Genomic DNA, 23,999 nt, shown 5'->3' with positions numbered 1-23,999 from the left:
GGGGATGTGGCTCAGTGGTAAAGCACCCCTGGGCTCAGTCCCCAGTACCAAAATAAGAAACCCAGATCTATCCGTGTCCCTGGCTTCTCCTCCCCTCTGCCAATCACTGCCAGGAGCCCACCCCACACTGGGCTTCAGCCTCTCGTTGGAATCTGCGGTCACCAGAGTCCAGGAAGAGCCAGCCTACCAGGCAACAGCTGCTCACTCACTGGGTGACCTTGAGCAGGTCCCTGACTCCAGGGCCCTCAGTGTCCTCATCTGGAAAATGAAGGGATGGTGCTGGACACTCTCCAAGTCCCCTGTGCTGACACCATGTGACCGCCTGCCCCAGACAGTCCCCTCCCGTGCTGAGAGTCAGTGTCTGCCTGTATTGTGTGCCTGTCAGAAGTCACCCTTCCGGAGGTTAACCACTGATTGTTCCTGCTCAGGCAATTGCTCAGAGGACACCAGAGCGAAGAAAATGGACCCCCTGGGCACAGCGACAATGGGTAGCTGTATATGGCCAGAGCCAGAGTGAGTTCATCAACGCCGTAGCCACAGGCCTGTTCAGAGGCCACCTGTGCCGGGCGCGGGGAGGCTGGGGTGACACAGCGGTGAAGGACAAGGGACAGCCACTGGGCTGCAGCCTGAGGAGGTCCAGAGAGCACAGAGGAAGGCTGGGGGTGTCGGGTGGAGCCACCAAAGCGTGGGAGAGGTAGAGCTGGGTCTGCGGGAGGGTGGCCCGGTGTAGTAGGAGGGCTGGAACCGGGTCCTGCGGGGGATTTCTGGAGTGACTCAAGGTCCTCTATGCCCACTTGTTTGGTGTTTGGTGTTTCTCAAACTTTTTTTTTTTTTTTTTTTAACACAATCCATAATAAAAATGATATTTAACTTTATGACTCTCAGGACACACACACATATCTAGAGCAAAACAATCCTGCCTTCCGACCTGCAATAATACAGCCTAATATTTTCTATTTTATTCTATTATTTATTTATTTTGAGGCAAGAGCTCACTATCTTGCCGAGGCCAGCCTCAAACTCACAATCCTCCTGCCTCAGCCTCTGGAGTTGCTGGGATTACAAGCCAGTGCCACCACCTCCAACTGGATTTTATTATTATTTTTTAATGCTACACATGACCCACTAAAGTGATTCCATGAGCAACTAATGAGTGCCAATCTAGGTCTACAAACCTCTCAGGGAGCCTCTTCTGCTTTCCATCTGACCATGACTGTGAAGATGGTCAGGGTGGTGATGGTGATATCAACACTCCTTTCTCCAGTGCTCATCACAGGAGGCAAGTGGTGGAGACCCCAGGACCCTAGAGGACTCAGTCACTTCTGAGTTATGTGACTTTGAATAGGTTACTTGTACCTGCAAGTGACCAATACAGCTACGACTAACGGAGACCCCAGAATGACTGCTTCAGCAAGACTGAAGTGTGTTTCTCTCATACAAAAGTCCAATAGAGGTGAGCCTTCCTGGGGTGCGGTCTTCATGGTCCAAAATGGGTGCTAGCACCCCAACCACCCCACTGGTATTTCAAGCTACAAGACTGAGGGAGTGAAGCAGGGCACTTCCCTCCCTCTTAAAGAGACTTCCTGGAAACACCTGTGAATGTCTGTTTCCATCTCATTGGCCAGAACCTGGTCACGTGACTACGCCTAATGGCAAAGAAAGCTGAGAAATGTTTTTGCCCAGGTAGCCTTAGCACCCCTAAAAAAATCATGGTTCCTATTAACTTTAAAGTAGGGGTGGGGAACACGAATGTTCTCTGTTTCCTCTTCTGGGAGATGATGATAGCGATAGTTCCTTATAGCTTTGTCATGGAAATTCAGTGAAATAGCACCTGTAAAGTGCTTCGCACAGCGCCCCACACAATAAGTGCCAGACACATGATAGGTGCTAACTTGAGGCGCAGGTGCCAGGTGTCACGCTGAGTACTGTGACGACCCAGGAGGCTGAAACTAGCCTCCCATTTTCTAGATGAGAGAGATCACTGAGTCTCAGAGAAGCGAGCCCTGTGCCAGAGGGCGCCTGGTGGAAGGGAGGGAGCAGAGGGTGAACCCTTGCCTCTAGGATGCAAGGTCCTGTCCCTCGTGGAGACTGGTCCCCTTCCCTCAGAACCTGGCAAAACCACGGGGTCATGAGATGACAGTGTCATTTCGTATGTGAGGGACATGAACTTGACCCTGATTAGCTGACCTCCCAGCTGAGCTCCCACCACCTGCCTGGCGCCTGCAGGGGCCCCACCCACCTGCCACCCAGAGGGGGAGCCAGATCAGGACAAAAGAGCCCTGTAGTCTCCCACCCTAACAAGACCTGCACACCTGGAGCCAGAGGTTGAGGGCTTTGATCTGCTGGATGACCCCGGCTCATCCCTTCTCTCTGCAAGCCCTGTTTCCTCATCTGCAAAATGGGGAGAGTGCTGCGGAGCCCCCTCTCCTTCTGGGGTCATTTTTAGGACCTGAGGCCAGAGTGGGAGGCAGGTCTGTGTAAAGGAAGCGTGCGCTCTCTGGGTGGGCTGCTCCGGTCCGTGTTAGGAGGTTCTGGCTGCGTGGTGGAGCAGGCTGGGCAGGCATGAGAGATGCCACGGGGTCAGGGGACCTGCGCAGGGGTGGGGTGAGGGAGGGTGAGGCTGATTCTCGGGTCCTGCGCTTCCAGTCACGTCCTATGGTGGCCCGGGCGAGTGAGGGGCTGGGCTGCAGCCTTCCGCGGGTCTCAGAGAGCGTGGGTGATTTATTCTTCCTGCGACGGACTTTGACCTTAATTTCTTCTGTCATGTGGGGCTGTAAAATCTATGAGGGACCCTTGGGTGGAGTGATGGAGATGTCAGGCAGGCAATCGTGTGGGTATTTAATCTATCAGATGTGTGGCTTGCCATTTAGGGGACAACAAGAGAATGTGGAATCAATATGGTTCATTAGTGAGCAGCACGTGCCAACCCAATCAGTGCCTGCCAGTGACAGCAGGCCAGGGGTGTGCCACCCGGGCCCCAAGTCACCTTGGAGTGAGGACGTGTCCCTGGAGCCGAGGCGGGGCCCAGGTACCTCTCTGTACCTTCCCACTAAGACCAGGAGCTGCCTGTCCCCTGTGTAGCCCCCAGGGGCGGGAGCAGAGGGAGGGTCAAGCCTAGCGGGGTTGTGGTGGGCTGTCATGGTGCAGAAGCATCCCGGCCCTGGTGCAGCTGCTCCCCCAGGGGGCTGATTGGACTGTCTCTTCCCTTCTGTCCCATCTCCAGGGTGCATAAGGTCCACTTAACTGAGCCTTAGGCACTTGTCGGTCTCCACATCCCTTGGCACCCTGCTCTTCCCCTCCTCTTCCACATAATCCCGGCTCCATAGCTGGCCCCAGACGGCCCGGCGTCCTGATTGTGAGTGTCGCACCCTCCTGCAGCCAGCCACCGGCCCTCCTCCCACGTTCCCAGGAAAAGGCTTTCTGTATCACAGCTTGCTTTGTTCGGTGATCAGATGTGATTTTTTTTTTAAGTGATTCAATTGAGTCTTCTTCAAACCCAAGTCTGTGTGTGTGTGTGTGTGTGTGTGTGTGCGCGCGCGCGCGCACGCGCATGCGTGACACAGAGACTAGGGTGCAGATCTCAGCTCTGCTGACCACTGGCCATGGGGCCCACACGCAGCTGTGGGCTACGTTAGAACAGCAAGCTACCGTGGTGTGTCCCCGCATCCAGCATGAGGGTCATCTTAGGTCTGGCTCCCCAAAAAGCAGAGCCTGAGGTGAGGATTAGAGAGCAGGCAGCTTGCTTGGGAGAGGATCCCGAGAAACGCGGGTAGCAGGGAGGGGAAGCATTCTGAAGTTCACTACCACTGCAGCCCCGGAACTCCTGGGTGCTCGTGGGCGGAGGCTGCGCTCCATCCAGCTTGGAGTCTGGGATACGGAGCCACGGAGCCTCCACTGAGCAAGGGCAGCTTCCGGGAGTGTGGGTGCCCCCACCATCCCAGCTGCTTCCTGGAGACAGAAGCCCAGGGGCAGAGAGGTTCAGGTCCTCCCAGGAACGCCGTCCCTGGGGGCTGGGATGAGCCGGGAGCTACTGTGTGGCTCCCCTGCAGGCAGGCACGTCCGGGGGCAGGGGGCACGCCTCCTCTCAGGCGTGGCCCTCTTACACTGGGCCCACTCATTGTGAGCACTGGCTTCCTGGCAGCCGTGCAGCCATGTCGTCCCTGGTGGTGATGAGAGAGGGAGGGCAGAAGGCGCTGCCCGCGGCCAGGCAGCTCCCTACGTGGCCACAGTGTCCCCTCTGGGCTCTGCCCTCACCCAGGGCAGCTTGCCTAGTCGGCAGTTTTGCCTTGTCTCTGGGAAGTTCCTGTCCAGGGTGGCCCCGGCTGTAGGCTCCTGGGGGGCCTGGCTGGCCCCCGCTCTGCCTGGGCAGCCTTGAAGCCTGACTCTGCTGCCAGACGGAGACTCGAGTGGGTTGCCGGCCCTCTCTGGGCCTTCCCTCTTTTTCTCACCTGCACAATGGACCGATAATGCCACTTCTGCAGGTTCGTGAGGCCCAAGTGAGATGGGCCTGGCTCGTGGCTGGTGACAGGCCCTGGGACTCACTACTCCCACCCCAGGCGCCACCTGCACGGGTCTCCTAGGGTGCTGCAACAAACGACACCAACTTGGTGCCTTAAAACCATAGAAATGCATTTTCTATACGCTCTGGAGGTCCGAAACCTAAAATCTAGGCGTGGGAGCACCGTGCTCCCTACGGAGGCTCCAGGAAACTCTGCCCTGCCTCTTCCAGCTTCTGAAAGCTCCCGGGCTCCCTGGCTTCTGGCCGCAGATCCCTGTTCTCTTCATCTGTGTTCACATGACCTCTCCTCTGTGTCTCTCCTCCAAGTGTGCCTGTGGATGGCATCTCGTACCTAGTGCACAGGGACCCACTACACGCGCCTGGCAACTCTTCCAACATGGGTTTTCGGATTTCTCTTCACGTCGCACCGGCACTCCGCACTGCCCGCCGGGAAGTGCAGCCTCCCTGGCCCTTTCCCTGCCCCTGGGAGCCTCGGCCCTCCCGCTGGCTGAGGCTGCGCCTTCACCTGCTCTGGGAAGCTCTTGCTGACTCCAGGTCCCGCCTTCTGCCTCGGGCTCTCCTGCCACTCCTGTCTGTACAGTCTTCCACCTTTAACTTCTGGTCATGCTGGTCCTTTCTCTTGCCATGTGGGACTGTCTCCCTGGTGGGGCCGGAGCTCCTTGAAGGCCAGGGCTGACTTTGGCCCTTCCCAGCTTCCTTACTTGGCCTGGGTAAGGACCAGAGTGGTCTCATCCACAAGCAAACCTCTGGGCTACAGCATGCCTGGCCTAGCAGGACCAGAACCACAGGCCTCCCAGGAAGAGCTGGGAAAGCCCATTTCTCATACAGTTAGGGAAACTGAGGCATGGGTATAGGAGTGACTTATCTAACCCACATGGTCAGCTAGGACAGGGCAGCCATCTGGATATTCAAGCCAGCTGTATGATCAAGAGCTTTGGCCTTGATTCAGACCCAAGTTCAAATTCTGGCTTTGCTTCTACAGTTTAGTGACTTCAGCAAGTTCCTGAAACTCCCTGGCTTCAGTTCCTCATCTGAAAAAATGACCTGACAATGCAGTCTCTAAAGGGAGAGAAAGAAACACACACTAAAGTATGTCTAGCACAGAAGTCCCCAACAATTTCTTTGTTAAATAAAACCAACAATCACCAAGGTCATTTAAAAAAGTAAGTGAAACATCTTATGTATATCAACTACCTTCATGTCTGGCTCTGAGCAGAATCTCAGGACCACTGTGCCACTTTAGCAATGTTGCTTAACCTCTCTGAGCTTCATTGCCTCATCCATAAAGTGAGGATAGTATATCTGTCCCATAGAGTAAGAGTGGAGATTAAATGTGTCAATATATACACATTTCTCCGAATAATGCCTAGAGCTCAGGGAGGACTAAGCAGGGTGAGTTACTGTTACCATTTTGTAGCCATTACCAAGCTGGGGTTTTTCCTCTTGGAAAAATATGACTCTTTTCTTGCTGGTGTTTAGAGATTAAGGACAAGTTGTTAGGGGCGAGCACCTCACATGGTGCCAGGTCCGTGGACAGCCAGTCCTCAGCCAGGAAGTGGCCGTAGCTATACCCCCCGCCTCCCCAGGCAGCTCCTGGGCAAGGGGCCCTGGGGACCCTCAGCCTCTGCTGGGGCTAGGCCACTCCACCCTGACGGCCTCTGACAGAGCGTAATTGCTTCCCAACAGTGACTCCTTTAAGCACAGAGCTGCTGGCCAGAGCAATTTGTTCCCCATCAATTTTTATTTCCAGGTTTTAAAATAAAGTAAAGGGAAATAAAAAGGGGGGCACAGGGGCTTGGGAACAACACAGCATCTGCAGGAACAAGCTGGGGACCCCACACCCGCCAGTCCCTGTCGGCCTCCCTCCCTGCCGTAGGGCTGACATGCTCTGCACACGGCGCTGGGCTGACTTCCGCTGGCACAGCCTCCTGCAGGGTCTCACGCCACTCACTGCCCCTTCACCTCTACCTGGCCACGGCTGCCACAGCCCAGGCGGGTGGGAGGCCCAGGCCGAGGGTGCCCAGCAGGAGTGTGTTTGGAGAGGGCTGGAGAAAGAACACGCTTAGAATTGGAGTCATAAAGCTAGTTCCACTTAGAGAGCGGTACCTGTGTGCCAGACCTGGGCCTAATACCACACCCGCGGCACCGCCTCAACCACTGCCAGCCCCACCAGGTGGTGCTGCTGTTAGCCCCTTTTTACAGATAAGGAAACCGAGGGTCAGAGCGGGTGTTACTGTGGCCGTTCCTCCTCCCCTTTCCATCTTCTCCTCTTCTTCCTTTGATCTTTTCCTCCTTCCTGTCCTTCTTCTTCCTTCCTTCCTTCCTTCCTAGAGAGAGAATGAGAGAGGAAGAGGCTGGGGACAAGATATACCCTTCCAGGCCATGCCTCTTGGTGACAAGTGTCCCCCAATTGGACCCCACCCTCCATAGTTTCCACCACCTCCAGAAAGTCCATTCAATTATGAGTTTCTTTCCCAGAGTCCCACCTCTGACCTCCCTGTCCTTGGGAGCCAATCCTTCCACACACGAGCCTCGGGACACTCCAGATCCAAACCCTGCCACCTCCTACCTTCCGCTCCCCTCCTCCATCCTCACCACGGATGGCCTTCCTCTGGAGAAGCCTGTTCGCCTAGGATTTGAGACTTCTGACTTCTCTGCCCAAAAGCCATCACCTATGATCGTCACTGCCAAGTCACCACGTAGGAGTGGGGACCCCTGGGAGCAAGCCACGCTAGGTTCCTGACCTGGGGAAGTGAATATCCAAGTGGAGGAGAATGGCCACAGCCTGGCCAGACAGAACCACAACCTTCTCCCCTCTCGCCATCCACCAGCCAGACTGTGGCTTCTAGAGTCCAGCCTCCCTGGCGTCCAGCAGCTTCCAGCACTTCCTGCCTCTGCTGCAGCCTCCTCGCTCAGCACAGGCTGCAACCCAGTAGACTGTTCCCTGCCCAGCCATCAGTGAGTGTGCACAAATCTGGGTGGGTTCCTGCCAAGGAGGGGGCGGGCGGGGGTGAGAAGAGCACCCCACCCAGCCCCTGCAGACCTGGGGAGGAGCCATCCCAGCATGGTGCCAAGGCCACCGGAGAGGCAGGACCCACGTTGGCCTTGGAGGAGCCTGAAGACAGTGGCAGAACCAGAGCACATGGCAGGGAGGAGAGCTGGGCAGAGGCTGGGCTGCTGGCACAGAGCAGGCCCCAGACTGGCAGACAGGAGCCTGGGCGGCAGCCCACAGGCCCTGGCCCAGGGCGTACCAAGTCCGCAGTGGGGTGCCTGGGGCAGAATGGCAGTGGTATCTTTGCAACTCTGTGCTGGGCCACAAATTCTTTCTGAGGCCCTTTGTGCCTGGCTTGCTCTGCACCCTCTAGGGAGAAGCACATTGATCGCCTGCAAGGAGCGGCGAGTCCAGCAGGGACAGAGATGCTTTAGAACAAGTTCCACCTGCAGTCAGTTGTTAGCAGCTTCCAGGAAGAATGAACTCAGAGATCTGAAGGACTTGAACGCACTCAGTGCTGTGATCTGTTAGTCACGTCTGCCATGGGCACTGGGTATGCAGTGGTGGCTGGTCCTCCCAGGTCCCCAGGGGAGCAAAAGGCAGGGGAGGCCTCTTTTCTCATTCTCTGCAGCCACCCTCACCAGTGTGTCCCACAGTTTCCTGGCTTCTGCACCCCTCTATGTGCTCTGAGCTTTCTACTGAGCCATCTCAGCAGCACCCACTTCTACAGCCTTCCTCATGCTCAGAAGGCCCGGAGCGGGGGCCAGGAGCCTTCCTGAATGTGTCCATTTTCCCCTGGCCACTTCTGTACCCCACTGCTCACTCCCTAGCACCATGGCCCCTTGGGTCACTTGCCCTCATATCACAGTCCAGTGGCAGGCACTCCCCCTACAGCCCCCGTCATCCTGTTTTGCGGGGGGCACGACCACCCAGGAACACCCACAGAGGCACTCATAGCAGCAACATCCTGCCAGACATCACCCTTGCCCACCCAAAACCCACCATGGCTGCCCCCCGCTTCCTCCTGAACATTCTCGTCTGCAGCCCCAGGGAGAACAAGCAGGACCAAAGGGCGTCTCAGGTGCCTCCAGCAGAGTTCAGTCCAGCCCAGAGCTTGCAAGATTCCTGGGACACTCAGGTAGTTCCTGGAGTTCCTGGAAGAGGCTCGCTCATGATGAATGTGGAGAGCATTACCAGCGAAGCACCGGGCTCGGTGGAGCTGTTTAAAAATGCATTCCCCCATGTAAATTTCTGCTCCATCAATCCTCATGACATGTCAAACATTGCTATTGTTTCCTGAACAAATTGTACCGCGTGCCCTTCTCTGCAGATTTGTGCATGGGAGCAGAACTCCTCACCGGCGCCTGCCGCTGCCTCAGGTCCTGGGACCCAGCACTGCTGAGGAGGCAGCTGGGCCCGCCTCGCTTCAGAGCAGAAACCCTGTGCATGTGGGGCGTCCAGGCGCAGGAGCGTGACGGGGGTGTAGGTGCTGATGAGCAGTGACTGAGCGTGCACCTGGCAGCCTGCCCTGCCAGGGCAGAGACACCCAGGAGGCTGGCAAGGGGGCATGGAGGGGACTGTGGGGCTGAGGCAGGGTGTGGATGGGGGTGCTCGAGGCCAAGGGGGTGTGTGTGCGTGTGCGTGTGCGTGTGTGTGCGCGTGTAATTGGGGAGTGGGCTCTGGGAGGGACTTGAGGGATTCTGCTGAACCAGAGAAAGTTTCCAGAAGAGAGTGGGGCAGGAAAGAAGGATGCAGGAGGTATCGAGGGCTGCCTGCAGAGGACGGGGGCTACATGCGTGCGCTCGGAGGCTCGGGTGTGCGAGGACACAGAAAGAGAGAAGGTGCGGGATGGGGCTGATGAAGGGAGTCAGTTCCTTGAGAGTCCCAACAGGGAAGGGATCGGGGCTCTCAGTGCGCAGCATCCGGGTGGATGGGCTGTGTTTGGAGAAGTCCAGGCAGAAGGCCAGAGGCCCACGGCCTACATGAGCAGGTGGGAATCGTGGGGACCTTAGCCCAGGGTCAGTGACTGGACATCTACAAGACCAAGATGAGGGGCAACCGTGAGGTACAGGGATGGGTGTGCAGGGGTGCATGGGACAGTGTCGGCATGTCAAGTGCCAGTGAGGTGGCGGAGGGGTTGTTCCAGGGCCCATGAGCAGAAGAGTGTGAGAGACGGCGACGGGGGATCACCACAGGGGGCTGCACAAGAAGGGCACTCTGGGGAAAGGACGAAGCAACAGGAGGTCCCACCTGTGGGACTGGTGGGTCCCTGTGTGGGCGTGACAGGTGAGGGGGGTCAGCGGGAAGAGAGCAGTCGGAGCCCTGGGCACCCCGGGTGAAGCCACTGTCGCACCCTGAGGGGGCTGAGTAAGAGCCCTGGTGCCTGGAGAGGGCACTGAGGACTTCGGGCTGCCCCATCCTTCAGCTGGCAACCTAGGGCAGACCACGTAACCTCCCCAAGACTGGCTCTGAGCAAGAGGGAGCTTGGGGGCACAGGAGGGTCCTTCTTTGACCGTCTGTGAAATGCACTTATTTGAGTATCTGTGGTCTTACCGAGGGGCCGCTTCCTGGGGGTGCAGAGACCCCTGCCACCTGTAGCCCACCCTGTCCAGGGAGAAGCAGTGGGCAGAGCCACTGGCGCAAGAACTTCCCTTGGGGGTCCCTCCTGCTCCTGCACCCTGGCTCGTGGCTGAGCTCTCCAACTGCAGGAGGACCCTCTCCCCGTGGAAGGAGCAGGGTGGGGCTGAGCGCACAGGCCTCGCCGGGCACAGGGTGTGCGCCTGTAGTCCCAGAACTCAGGAGGCTGAGGTGGCAGGATGGCCTGAGCCCAGGGGGTCCAGGCCATGCAGGCGTCATAGCGAGACTTCATTTCAATTATAAAAAGGAATAAAAGGTGTGCGCCTTGGAGTTGGCTGTGACAGTTCCCGGTCCCATCCTGTGGCTGCTTGACCCTGGGTAAGTTGTCGGCCTCTCTGAGCCCTAGTTCCCTCCTTCATCTGTAGAATGGGGACAATATGGATGCTAGTCCCCTAGAGCTGTTGGGAAGATAGAACCAAAGAACGCAGGGAATGCTTGGCAGATTTGGTGGCATAGAGTTAAGTGCTCAAAAGAAAATGGCAGGGGTCACCCTCTTACCCTCTCCCCTCCCTGTCACCTGGAGAAAGATCATCACGTCTGACTTGGGCCTGGTCGATCTGGGGATGTGACCATTTGCCCACTGCCGCCTCCTCCACTGACCTTGACTTAACCTTCGGAATCTCCCCCCATGTGTATTTATTTTTCCCTTTTCGTCAGCAGAAGAAAATTACCCTTCTGCCGGTGTGGTCCATCACAGAAGCCAGCGCCGCGGATGCAATTATAAAGGCCCAAATGAGGGAATTCGTTTTGCTGGTGATGCCGGGGCTGGGGAGGAACAGGAACCAGAGGAGATGCTTTAGAGACCAGGCCGACGGCCGGAACAGGTGCTGACCGTGGGCAGGCGCTGACCGGCCCCCTGGTCCTCCTGGGCTGCCAGCACCACCACTGAGGGAGGCTGTGGGGGAGACAGGGGCCCCCCCCAATCTCCTCGAGGCCTTGGTGCTGGCCATGCGCAGTTCTCTCTGTGCACCTCACCAGCGAGCTCCTAGTCAGACTCTTCTCCTGGGGTGTCAACCTGAGGGGGCAACGCAGGTCCTGTCCAGCCATTTTCTGCTTTATTGATCTCATGGTTCTTCCCACTTCTCCTGAAATTACGTGATTTAGCTATTTCTCTCCTCGATTGTCTCTCTCCCTGTTCCGATTGCAAAGTCACCTTCCAGCAATGACTGGCCATTCTCAGGGTGGCCACTTTGGTGCTGGGGACAGTAGCTAGCACGTTGGAAAAGCTCAAAAAACTTGGGAGGCTGAAGCAGGAGGATCGTGAGTTCAAAGCCAGCCTTAGCCACACAGCAAGGCCCTAAGCAACTCAGCAAGACCCTCTCTCTAAAAAATATAAAGGGCTGGGGATGTGGCTCCATGGTTAAGCACCCCTGGGTTCAATCCCCAGTACCAGAAAAAAGGAAAAAAGTTCAAAAAAAGTATTAACTGAATGTGTGACTGAGCGAGCATCCGGCAGCTTTCAACAGGCTTCAGGAGGGGCCAGGCATCTTCCACCTGTCCCTCCAGGTCACTCTTCTCCTCCTGGGGGACATTCGGTGAGTCCTCCTTCTGCTCCAGGCTTTATCCTGGGGACCTGGTAAGAGCTCCAAGCTTGGGAGGTGCTGGAGGAAGCCCAGCCTTGTCCCCGGCAACCCGAGCAGCCCCACTGGCTGTTCACAGCCCACCTGGTGCCTGCTGGTGAGTGGCAGCAGCCCCACAGGAGGTCATGCTGGCCCCTCCCAGGATGGGAACAGGAACGGGAACCACAGATTTTACTCAACTGGCCAAAGACTGCGCCCAGTGCAGGCACAGCACGGGACACAAACTGAGTCAGATACAGACGTCTCCACTGGGAGCAAAGTGGGCTGTCCGCAGGCAGATTTCAGGAACATAGATGGCGCTCGCTGTGTGTTCTGAGAGGTATAATGAGGGGCTCCTGGGTCGAGACCCATGGGTGCTCAGGGAGCTCTCCAAGGGTGGGCCCTGGGGGTGGAGCGGAGTTTGGGAAGCAGATGTGGAATGAAAGGATGGGCTGGGCCCTAGAGAGCGGGAGAGCAGCTTGGGGGCACCAGAGAAGACGGGGACACAAGAACGCAGAGGCCTGAGGGGCTGGGGCTAGCCTTGACCCCAAGTATTGATCTGGAATTAGTTCAGAAGGCAATGGGGAGCCCTTGAAGGTTTTTGAGCAGAGGCAGATGATCATTTTAGCCATTGGTGTTGACTGCTTGCTCCTGGGCCTCTTATGAGACCTTTGTCAACTAAGAAAATGTGCTACTGTGTAGCTGTGTGTGCAACCAGGGCCTGAGAGGAGGGACACAGAGGTGCTGGTGGGGGGACCCTGGAGCAGAGAGAAATGTTCACCTGGAACCATGGTTCGGCATTTCTTAGAGTTGCCAGGTAATGATATGAGAGCCACCCAGCACGGCCAGCAGGGCCACCCAGGCCCCATCCTAGACATCTGCTGGGACTGAGACCCCAGAAGTCACCCTGCAGAGTGACAGACAGGCTCTTTCCTAGAACTTGGGTGGAGTGGGTGTTCATGACTGAAGAACCCTTCTTCCCAATGTGAGCCACCATCCATCGTCACTGTGTGTCTGCTGGACTTTCAGTGGCTTGGCCACAAGCTTGTCTTGAGAATGAGGCTGTTGACCAGGTGTCATGACAAGGAGAGGGGCCTGGGATGGAGCCAGTGGCCGCCCCTGCCTGGCTGAGGCAGGACAGCGGGATTGCCAGCTGGAGCCATCCAGGAGCCCACGGGCCAGGTAGCATCCGTGCAGCTATGCCCACCCGCCGCCCAGTGCCACTGGACAGCAGTGCACAGGGGCACGTGTCCCATAAGGCCCCAAATGATTTTTACGCCCCTTCCTCGCTGTGAGGTCTTAGCATCCTGTCCTGAGGCTTCTGCTTCAGCATTCGTAAAAGGCAGTGGAGGCGGGGGCAGGGGTTAAGTACTTACCCCTGGTCACAGTCAAATGACCTGTTCATTTATATGTCACGTGGATGTGGGTACAGACGTAGCTGTAGATGACAGAGCGGCAGGTGCCTGTCCTGGCCCTGCACTAGGCTTTGAGCACATCAGTCGGCAAGTTCCCACCTGCCCGTGGAGAGTCCCAGGCCACAGGGCCCCAGGGAATTCTGAGTGGTCACGGGGTGGGGCTCTAAAGGAGTCTGAGAGTCAGGGAGCATGGGAGGGGTTGGGCCAGGCAGGAGAGGGGGAACCTTGATCCAGGTGGGGGACCTGTGCTCCGTTCTGGGCAGGAGTCAAGGCTGGGCGTACAGGGCCCCGCATGTGTCCAGGAGGAGGGGCGGTGCCCCAGGGCAGGAGGACTTGCTGGCTCCTCCCCCCCGCAGAGCTGCAGGGCTGGAGAGTGGGGGACCCCAGGTCAGGGCCTGCTGTCCTGCCCACCCAGGCAGGCACAGAGGTGTTTTCTTGCCTTTTCATATTGCTTCATGCATTTGAAAAGCAAAAGCTCTCCTGTCCCCTTTACTGGATATACATATTTCATGCAGTCATTAGATGGTGGCACCAAAGGACCCACAAATCTTCCCTGGTCAGCATCAGAGGGTTTGAGTGGGCGGTGAGAGGCCCCCAGGGACCAAGCTCATGGTAGGAGGCCTTTCCACTTGGGGAAGAGAGGCCAGGTCTTTGAGGGGTAGAGGCAGCATCTGCTCTAAGACAGTCCCTTGTCCCCCAGGGGCTTACCACCTAATGGCTGGGCCTCAGCTGCTCCAGGCCCCAGGCTCCAGGATAAAGGGGTCCTCCTGCTCTGATTGATAGTCCAAGCGCAAGTCTACCAGGCACCGGATAGGAAGGGCTGGTCCCCAGCGTCTACGGGGGACCTTCCCTGGGGAGCAGGATTGCTCTCCTCTCTCCCCCTTCCCCTCGAGTTCCCTCCTCCCCTTCCTCTTGAATCTCTCTGCCTGTCCCCTTTTCTCCTGGCCCCACCACCTTTTAACTAGATTCTGCTCATTCACGTTCAGGCCAGGCCTTGTCTGTGCTAGCAGGGAGCCCAGCAGGGGACCCTCTTTCTTCCCAGCTTCCCCATCCGGGTTCTTGGACTGGGGAAGAGGCTGAGGCCAGGGTGCTGAGGCCTGAGCAATCACAGAGTGGCCAGGGCTGTTGACACTGACCTGGAACTAGGGTCTCTGCCCCCACCCCGACCCCTCTCCAAGGGGTGCAGTGACATCACCATCAGTTCCTCTGTTACCAGCCCATGCGCGTTCCCGTGTTTCCCAAAGACTTAGATAAAGGCACTGTACAGGAACAAGGCTTTTGTTCTGATGGAAGCAGCATCTGGGGACAGGGTTCCCAAAATGACTCAAACAGGAAGCAAGAGTAGGTCTCACTGTGCTTGAGAGGTGGGCGGGACTTGATCCAGTGATGTCATCACGTGTAGAGGCGGAGCCTGAGCCAGGCCTGGCTCTCCTTCATCAGGTGACCTCAGGCACCATGTCTCCCTGTCATCTCAGGTCTCCACCCTGGGTGTCGTTTTTACTCTGCTAAAAAGCAGAGGTAGCCGTTGGTTATTTGGTGTCTGACACATGCATGTGTCGCCCTGCAACTTAGAAAAGCTCCTAACATCTGTCTTAAAGGAGGCCAGGAACACTGGGTGCCGATCCAAGCAAGTAGTCGGGGTTGATGGTCAGCTTGCAAAACACTCTGGACCTTTGTTCTATGAGTTGAAGGACTTGCCTGATGGAGCAGCTGAGAAGAGCAAAGGATAACAAAAGTTAATACAGTATCAAAGGATTGACCGCCTTGTGGTTACACAGGAAGAAGTGAAGGGAATGAGGGAAAGCCAAGATGGAAGAGCGACCACCGTGCCACGCCACAGTGGTGGTTCCCGTGGGAAGATCGGTCCAGCCGGGCAGCCTTGATCCCTGTTCCAGTAAAACCTCCAGATCTGTGACCAGCCAGCAGAGCACCTGTTTTGTCCCGTGGTGTTGGTTACAGCTTTTGGTCAGGATAAGCTCTTTTGAAGAGAAGCCTGAGGTCTCCTGCTGCTCCCCAGGAGTTTGAGATGGTGGCTCTGTAGTGTCCGGCCACATGAAGGGTCACCCAGGTCTCTTCCTGAGTTATTCAGATATCTGGTGCCAGCAGGGGACTTGAAGGCCTCTGAGTTGTTCCAGATCCGGCTTCCAGACCCGAGCTTGTTCTGGGAGTGGGGCATTTCCTGATGGGTGGCTCTGGGGTAGTCGGGACAGTCCCTTGCCCGTGCCTCCCTTTGGGCAGTATCCACCCTGGTTGGGCCTGGTGTCTTCATGCTCCCGGTCCAGTGGCTGGCGGTAGCCAAAAGCCACATCCTCTCCTCTGATCCCTGTCCTCCTTTGCCTCTTAGGTCCTGTCTCGATTGTTGACTGTTCATACCTGAAAGGCCCCTGCCAAGGTCGCCAAGGGAACCTGAGTTTCCGCCTCTAGCTTTCACAGTTTCCTCTGAATATTGGGGTCTTCCTGGGTCATAAAACACATAGCCATTAAGGCCCTTCCCCCGCCCCTTCATGGACCTACGGAAATCCTGACCATCCATCCACAGAGACACGGGCTTTTCCTTGTTCTTGAGTTATCTCTTAACCATCATTTACCAGCGTCATAAGACATCTTTTTATCCCAGCTGTCATACATGTCGCTAAGGGAGCCATCCTGGTCAAATCTGTTCCATTTCAGGGTTTCGCCCAGGGTCTGCAGAGGAGCCTCAGGTCCCCAGGCTGGCAAACACCTGCCGGGGTGCTGACCACACTCCATCCATCAGTTCTGCTTTCTTAAGGACATAGTCCTTTTCATCAGGGAAGCACACATCTCTCCAGGTTAAGATAAAAGTGAGGCTCCCTTTAAGAGATTCATCTCAGGAATTTATCAGGATTTTCAAAAAAAATGGTCAGATCTTAGCCAGGAGCATGGCCACCCCTGTCACTCTAGTGGCTCAGGAGGCTACGGTAGGCAGACTGAACGTTCGAGGCCAACCTCAGCAACTGGCAAGACCCTGGTCTCAAAATAAAAAAGACTGAGGATGTGGTTCAGTGGTTAAGCACCCCGGGTTCAATCCCCGACACCAAAAGCAAAGGTTTCAGAGACAAGGACCCTCTACCACGTCAGTCTCCTTGGCTGTTGGTTTAATATGCGTGGCGAGTTTTCCTGAGCTCTTCCTGTTGGTACAAAGCCTTGGGTGACTGAACATGGGCAACGCTCCCATTTCTCTTCTCTCTTGCAGAAAAGATCAACCAAAGTGTTGTAATTAAGTGGTCCATTAATTGGCCATTGTTCTTGGTGCCCTAATTTGTATAGGGAGCAGGCAACATTACATAAAAGTATCAACCTTTTTCTTCTTAGTTCAATCAAATTAAATGTAGTCCAATTCGTAGTAGGTTCCTAGAGGATGGTCTTCTTACATCCCTGAGCACCACCCATTTCTGCATCTTTGCTACCCAATAATCAAGGATCCAGAGAAGGATGCAGAGCTCAAGATTAGGCATGCACAAACCCCCAATATTTGTCAAAAGCGCACTGAGCAAGACTAGGAAGTCTTCAAAAGAGAACAAAGAACAAGACCGAAAGATCAGGGACAGTCACCTTGGCCCAAGAGACAAAATTAAGTTGTTCGCCTGCTCCAATTGACCACAGATTCCAGGAGGCCATGTTATAAATCACAGGGAAAAGACAAAGACAGTCAAAAATTTGTCTAAAAAAGAAGTCCAAAGGTTATAGGGCCAAGCATCAGAGGATGCAGAGATGCCCCAAGGAGGGGCAGGTACTGCTGATAACACTAGCTGTCGCAAGAACTTCGAAGGGGACAGAAGGCATCCATCCCACCACTTACTTATACAAGGAGGCTCAGACTCCTCTCTGGGGCTCAGGGAGTCCAGTCCATTGCCCCATGGGGGGCGGGGATCACCTGTGGCTCAAACACCCTTGAAGGCTAGTTGGAGCCAGAGCTCGCCTTCCAAATGAAAGTAAAGAGAGGCAGAGCCAAGCCAACCCGAACCCAGAGAAACAGAGCTAGCTGTCAGAAAGTGAAACACACAGGGGGTCCCTGCAACACGTTGTCCCTGTGAGGGGACCTTGCAGCCAGCTTCAGACCTACAGGTTCTGAGGACCCCAAACCATCACTCAGGCAGATGCCAGGCAGGTCTGGGACAGCCAGGGCTCACTGATAGGGATCTCTCAAAGGGGGTCCCGTTTGGGTCACCAGAGATATGTTATTGGCTTATTCAGGTTCTCATGCTTCCCCCAGAGAAGACGGACAGAAACACAGTGGCACAGGAACAAGGCTCTTGGTCTCGCCAGAGGCAGCATCTGGGGACAGACTTCCCAAGCTGACTCAAACAGGAAGCGAGAGTGCAGTCTCACTGTGCTTCTGAGGTGGGCGGGACCCGGTCTAGTGACGTCATCACACACAGAGGCGGAGCCTGAGCCAGGCCTGGCTCTCCTTCATCAGGTGACCTCAGGCACCTTGTCTCCCTGTCATCTCAGGTCTCCACCCTGGGTGTCGTTTTTACTTTGCTAAAAAGCAGAGGTAGCCATTGGTTATTTGGTAACTGACACATGCATGTGTCACCCCTGCAACTCAGAAAAGCTGCTGATGTCGATCTAGAGAAGGCCGGGACACTGGGACCGAGCGAGTCGGGTCTCTGTTCTGCAGGGCAAGAGTCACCTGAGTGGCTTCATGGTTCCTAGTTCCATCTTTCCTGGGGTATCTACTGTCCCCGCTCACCCCATCAGATGGATGTGACAGTCTCACCTGCACAGACCGTGAGCAGTGACCACGGTCTGACAGTCCTATGTGTGACCGATGAGGCTGATGTGTCATTGAGACTGAGGTCTGGGAAGGGCCCCTGGAGGGGAGAGTGGAGGTGGGTTTATCACGGGGAGCGTTGGCTCCTCTCCCCTGCTGGCTGAGTACACGTCCCCTTAGAGGCAGCAATTCATGGAGCCCAGGGTGCCAGGCTTCCAAGCCAGCTCCCTTCATTTTCTAGCCTTGGGTGAGCCATTTACCCTCCCTGTGCCTCAGTTTTGCCATCTGTAAATTGGAGGTGGTGCTCATAACACCTCTTGTGAGAAGGAAAAGAATGAGATGTATAAGGTAGGTGTTTAATAAACGGCAATCGTAGGGGCTGGGGTTGTGGCTCGGTGGTAGAGCGCTTGCCTAGCATGTGTGAGGCACTGGGTTTGATTCTTAGCACCACATATAAATGAATAAAATAAAGGTCTATCAACATCTTAAAAAAAAAAAAAATATATATATATATATATATATATATATAAATCAGCAATTGTAGTCATCACACAGAGTGGCCCCAGGCAGCAGGAGGCCCCTCAGGAGCCAGCTCTGGTGGGGAGCGTGGGCTCCCTCGCTCAGTCTGCCCTTCTCATTGTTCAGCCAGGGTTCGGAGAAGCTGTGGTGAACTCTGAGCCTGGCCGGGGTGGCGGGGGACAAAGGTCTGTCTGCACACAGTCGACAGGAACAGACGCTGTGAGGTCAGCGAATGGTAATGGGGTCCGAGGGGCACTTCTGTAAAAGCAGGCAGCCCCAAGTCCCCGAAAAGGCCTCTCTATGAAGAGCCGCGTTTTCCAGATAACCAAGATCTCGACTCTTGGGGTATAAACATTTTTTTCTCCGTTTCATTCATTTGGAATAATAAATATATTATTCAGGTATCTGCCTTCTTGAACTGAATCTATGAAACTCAAATTAGCTTTTTCATAAAAATTCAGGTTTATTATAAAGAACATAGCATTTAATAGATTTCATAGAATCGAGACGCTTTTAAAAAGAGCCTCAGAAAATATTTAGTAGGAAGGTATTAAAGGGTATTTTTAGCCACACGGCCTTTATCCACGTGTGATCTTCCAGAGAAATGCTGAGCCTGAAACATGTAAGTGGCCCCAAGGTCAGCGCCAGGCCTCTCCTTCCTGGCCTCTGGGGGTCTCAGGCTTGGAGGCAGCGGCCTGGGAAGGCAGCGGAGGTCGCATCTAGAAGTGGGCCTCATGTGGAGTTGATGCTCAACGTGTCACAATCGGAAGAATGCACGAACGAAGGGTGTCCAATAGCCTGCACTGGATTCCAGGGATAAGAGTCTGAGACACAAAACCCACCCTGCCACCCACCCCAGAACCACTGTCATCTGAGGAAGGGGTGAGGGGTCTCCCTGGGGCGGCCTGAGGGAAGGTGCCCGGGCAGGGAGTGGGGAGGCCAGCTCAGGCCCACTCTGCTCCTGACCTGCTCGCCACCTAGAGGCGTGACGGGGTTACTGCAGGCCTCATGGGTGTGGCCCCCAGTTCTGTGATCTGGGAGACAGGAGGCATGTCAGTCCTCATCACAGGGTGGTGGACCGATAAACATGGGTGTTCCTGGAACACTTAAAAGGTCAGATATTGGGACAGGCTGCCGATGTCACCATCACAGCCATTGTCCTCAGCATGAGTGGGCTCACTTCCTGGGTCCCTTTGACTGCAAGTCACAGAGACTCCATGTGGTCTAGCCTGGGTAAAGAGGTCTTTTTAAAAACTTATTTATTTGTTCTTTTTAGTTATACATGACAGTAGAATGTACTTCGTCATAACAAACACTCCTGGAGTATAACTTCCCATTCTTGTGGTTGTACATCATGTGGAGTTTCACTGGTCACATGTTCATATGTGAACATAGGAAAGTTCTGTCCCATTCATTCCACTCTCCCATTCCCATCCCCCTCCCTTCCCTTCATTCCTCTTTATTTAATCCACTGTACATCTATCCCCCCACCCCCTGTTGTGTGTTAGCACCCACATATCAGAGAGAACATTCAGTCTTTGGTTTTTGGGGACTGGCTTATTTCACTTAGCATGGTAGTTTCCAATTCCATCCATTTACCAACAAATACCACAATTTCATTCTTTTTTATGACTGAGTAATATTCCGTGGTGTATATGTGCCACATTTTCTTTATCCATTCATCTGTTGAAGGGCACCTAAGTTGGTTCCATAGCTTAGCTATTGTGAACTGAGCTGTTATAAACATTGATGTGGCTGATTTTAAGTCCTTTGGGTAGATGCTGAGGAGTGGGATAAGTAAAGAGGACTTGATGGACTCATAGACCAGCTGCGGGTGGGAAGGGACACCAGACTCTGGACTCCGAAACTGCCAGGACTCAGGCTTCTCTTCCCCAGCTCCCCGGTGGGTGCAGCTTCTCCCTTTCCAAACATCGAGCAGCTCCAGCTCGCTTCCTGGAGAGGGGCGTCTGACCTTAGGGAGAATAAGAGGGGTGCTGAGGGCCCAGCTGTGGCCAAGCACCACCCCAGGCCAGTCCCTGGGCAGCTTGGGCTGGTGTTCCAGCAGGGGGAGGAGCCAGAGAAGCTGGCGGAGGTGGGCAGGGGCCCGTCTCAAGGGTAGGTCTCCAGGCAGGCGACAGTCTGGGCCTCCATGCGGTGGGTGAGTCCTGGGGTCAAAGGGCAGGGCCAGAAGTCCTCCCAGGGGGCCTCCCCCACTGGGCAGCACATTGGATTCGGAGGCTTCAGGGACGGGGGTAATTCACCAGGAGGATCCCCCAGGTGCCTGAACCCACACCCCCCTTTGTGACACTTTGCCAGTCCAGGCACAGGTCTAGGATCCCCCAGGTCCCCCGAGCACCTGTAGGGGATCAGCCTGCCCAACCTGGCACGGGAGGGGACTAACACAGGTTTCCAGGGTCCAGCACTCTGGCACTGGGCTCTCCAGTGCGAAGCTCACGGCCCTCTGATTGCACGGCTGGCCCGGGAGGCGCGAGGGAGCAAAGGGTGCCCTCTCGCAGCCTGGTCAGGAGACCCAGAGGGGCCTGAAAGTAACGACTTCCTGTTCTCCACACTGCAGGCAACCGACAATGATGTGGGCACCTTCGGGGAGGTCAGCTACTTCTTCAGTGACGACCCTGACAGGTGAGACCCTGCCCCCAGTTCCTCTGCAGTGGCCCTCTGCCATCACGAGGTCCAGCAAACTTTTCAGCACCCAGGGAGGAAGCTAGGCCCAGTGCCAGAGCACTGAACTGGGAGTCAGAACCCGTGGATCTTGTGGGTGTGTCCCTGATTGCACAGGACAGAGTTGGTCAAGTTTTCTAAACTATCTGGGGCATAGTTTCTCAGACCCTCAAATGATAGCAGTTAGCAGGGTGTGGTGGCCCACATCTGTAACCCCAGTGACTTGGGAGGCTGAGGCAAGAGGATTGCAAATTTGAGGCCAGCCTCTGCGATGTAGTGAGAACCTGTCTCAAAATAAAAAATAAAAAAGGCCTGGGTGTAGCTCAGTGGTAGAGCACCTGACTCCATCCCCACTACCAAAAGAAGTCAGTTTGGGGAATGGAAGAGATTGTGTGTGGGAGGCTTTGAAGCGTTAATGATTTCACCCCACGGCCACCACCCTGGGTGGCTGCAACTCTAAGAGCTCTGACTGCAGGCACTGTGTCTGTGCGTCCCCTATGTCACCCTCACACCTAAAAACACTGGAGGAGCTTGGTGCTCTGCACTATTATCAATTCTGCTTCACAGATGAAGAAATTGCGGCTCAGAGAGGTTCTTACCTTCCCAGAGTCACACAGCAGGCAGGCACCAGGCCAGGCCTCTCTGCACACGGTCTTCACTGCTAGGACACACGGCATCCATCAGGAGTGGGTTCACAGTGCTCGGGGGCCCTCGGGCGGGTTCCTTGCCTCACTGCCTGACCTGGGCTGGCCTTGCCCATCATGGGGACATGGTACTGGGCTGGTTCCGGTCCATCTCTTTCCCTTGCCTTCAGTGAATCTGAGCCAAGGGAAAGCCCTCTCATTGACATGGTCAAAGGCCACGTCGAAGTCAGAGGGCAGGTCTGCTTCTAAGAATGAAGAATCCGTTGCACTCGGGGCCTGAAAGAACAGGGAAGCAAATGCTGTCAGCTCAGGATGATGGCCCCACCATCCGTGCGAAGGATCAGAAAGAGGGGGACACGGGGAGGCGTCCTCGGCCATGCGGTGATAGAGGCTGGGTGTGGAGGAGGCAGCAACCGAGGCTGCAGGCACAGAGCCCAGGCCTCAGGGTGCCTGCGTCCACGTGGCTTCCTCCCCAGGGGCTTGGATTCTCGTCTCTTCCCATCTTCTGGGCCTGGCGCCTTCTCTGTCCCTGAGCTGGGACCTGCCAGGCTTGGTGACCAGCAGCTGTGGATCAGGACAGCTCACATGAGCCTCCAAGGGACCTTCAGAGGAGGCAGCTGGAGGGATGTCCCCCGGGTCTTGCTTCCCCCTGAAGAGAACCGACAGCCTCCTCCCCTGACCCTCAGGCAGGTCACAGGGGACAGCTCCAAGAGGGGACCACCACCCCTCCCCATGCGGGATACTTGGCTGCCAATTTCGAGCATTTTTGTCCAAAACTACCTGGGAGGACAGAACCTCTGCCCCTATGTCTCCGGCACCTGAACGACTCCTGTAGGCAGAGGTGCCAGCCCAAGGGTCCTGGGTGCAGCCCCCTCTCCTCCTGACCTCACCCTGACCACGCTACCCCTCCTGGGGTCCCGATCCTACGCCCTGCTCCCCCGCCCCTTCAGAAGGAGCTCGCGGGGGCGCGGGCGAGAGAGGCGCTCGGACCTCGTGCTTTTCGTCCTGGCCACCAGCGCCGGCAGGGGCGGGCAGGCAAGCGCAGGTGCCTGTCCCCAGGCCTGCTTCCATCCAGGCTGTCCTCTCTCCATCCTCCCCCCGGCTCAGGTTCTCCCTGGACAAGGACACGGGACTTGTCATGCTGATCGCCAGGCTGGACTATGAGCTTATCCAGCGCTTCACCTTGACCGTCATTGCCCGGGACGGGGGCGGCGAGGAGACCACAGGCCGGGTCAGGATCAACGTGTTGGACGTCAATGACAACGTGCCCACCTTCCAGAAGGACGCCTACATCGGTGCTCTGAGGGAGAATGAGCCTTCTGTCACGCAGCTGGTGCGCCTCCGGGTAAGGGCCTCGGGCCGCGTCCCGCCTCACCCTGACGCTCCCCTCTCCCCTCCCGGAGGAGGCCGGGCGAGAGGTGCAGCCTCCCGTGCACCAAGATTCGGGGGTCAGCTTCTTGGACTGTGTCAGGTCCTCTCTGAGCATCCCCTCCCTGGTGAGCCCTGGTGACCAAGTGGGGCCACATTCGCAGTGTCTTGTCACTGCTTGAACTTCTGGCCTCTGTTTAGCAGAAGGATGTCCCCATCTCCCCAGCAAGGACACAGCAGGGGACTGGGCAGCGGTTCCTTGTGGAAAGACCCCCTTGGAAGCCTTTCAGTGTCTGTTTAGAATCAGGACCTGCTGCAGCAGAGGCCCCGGGCAGCACAGTGTGTGGCTTAGTCTACCGAGGGAAGCCCAAGGGAGAGGCAGGCTGGACGACATGTGAGTCGTGGAGAAGCAGTCGGCCCCAGACAGGCTGTGCGGCAGGCGTCCCTCAGGGAGGTCCTGCCATGCTTCGTGACCTCAGCCAGGGACTTCTGAAGGCCCATGCTGCTTCCCCACGTCGCCCGCCCAAGTGACAGAACCCAGGGCCTCTGCTTAGAATCTGTCTCAGAAGCCTCCAAAAATGCAGGCCAGGGTGGGCAGGCTTGTGGGGTATGCAGAAGGTAGGAGCGTGTGCCCACCCAGCAGGCCAGAGCTCCCCACCAGATCCTTCCCTTCCCACCTGGCTCAGAGTTGGGAACCCCTGGAGGCTCTCTAGGGTCAGAGACAATCAGGAAAGAAGCAATAAATTCAGACACTCCAGAGAATGATCAAGGGGAGGAGGGATCCCTCTTTGCTTTCACATAGCATGCATCTCTTAGGTATCTACAGTGTGCCTAACACTGCGCTATACTCAGGGTGTACAGTAGCTGTTGAGAAACCTAAGGGTCCTGCTTGCTTGAAGCTGATGGTCTAAGCAGGGCAGGCAATTAAATTA

At 56.0% G+C, this 23,999-nt stretch overlaps 1 protein-coding gene across 3 annotated transcripts in view; it reads left to right on the top strand.

Annotated features, from left to right (window-relative positions):
* CDH23 (cadherin related 23) overlaps positions 1-23,999 on the top strand; it is a 391,248-nt gene that overhangs the window by 241,978 nt on the left and 125,271 nt on the right. For 2 of the 3 annotated variants that reach the window (XM_079137029.1, XM_079137030.1), the window contains 2 exons: positions 20,952-21,016; positions 22,807-23,044. In XM_079137029.1, coding sequence (XP_078993155.1) covers positions 20,952-21,016; positions 22,807-23,044 — 303 coding nt within the window. Of the gene's footprint in view, positions 1-20,503; positions 20,535-20,951; positions 21,017-22,806; positions 23,045-23,999 lie in introns of those variants that run through there. The other variant, XM_079137031.1, reaches the window with a different exon arrangement.

The sequence above is a fragment of the Sciurus vulgaris genome, assembly GCF_902686455.1.
Source record: "Sciurus vulgaris genome assembly, chromosome: 4".
In the NCBI taxonomy this organism is placed as follows: domain Eukaryota; kingdom Metazoa; phylum Chordata; class Mammalia; order Rodentia; family Sciuridae; genus Sciurus; species Sciurus vulgaris.
This window is presented reverse-complemented; position numbering and strand designations above follow the sequence as displayed.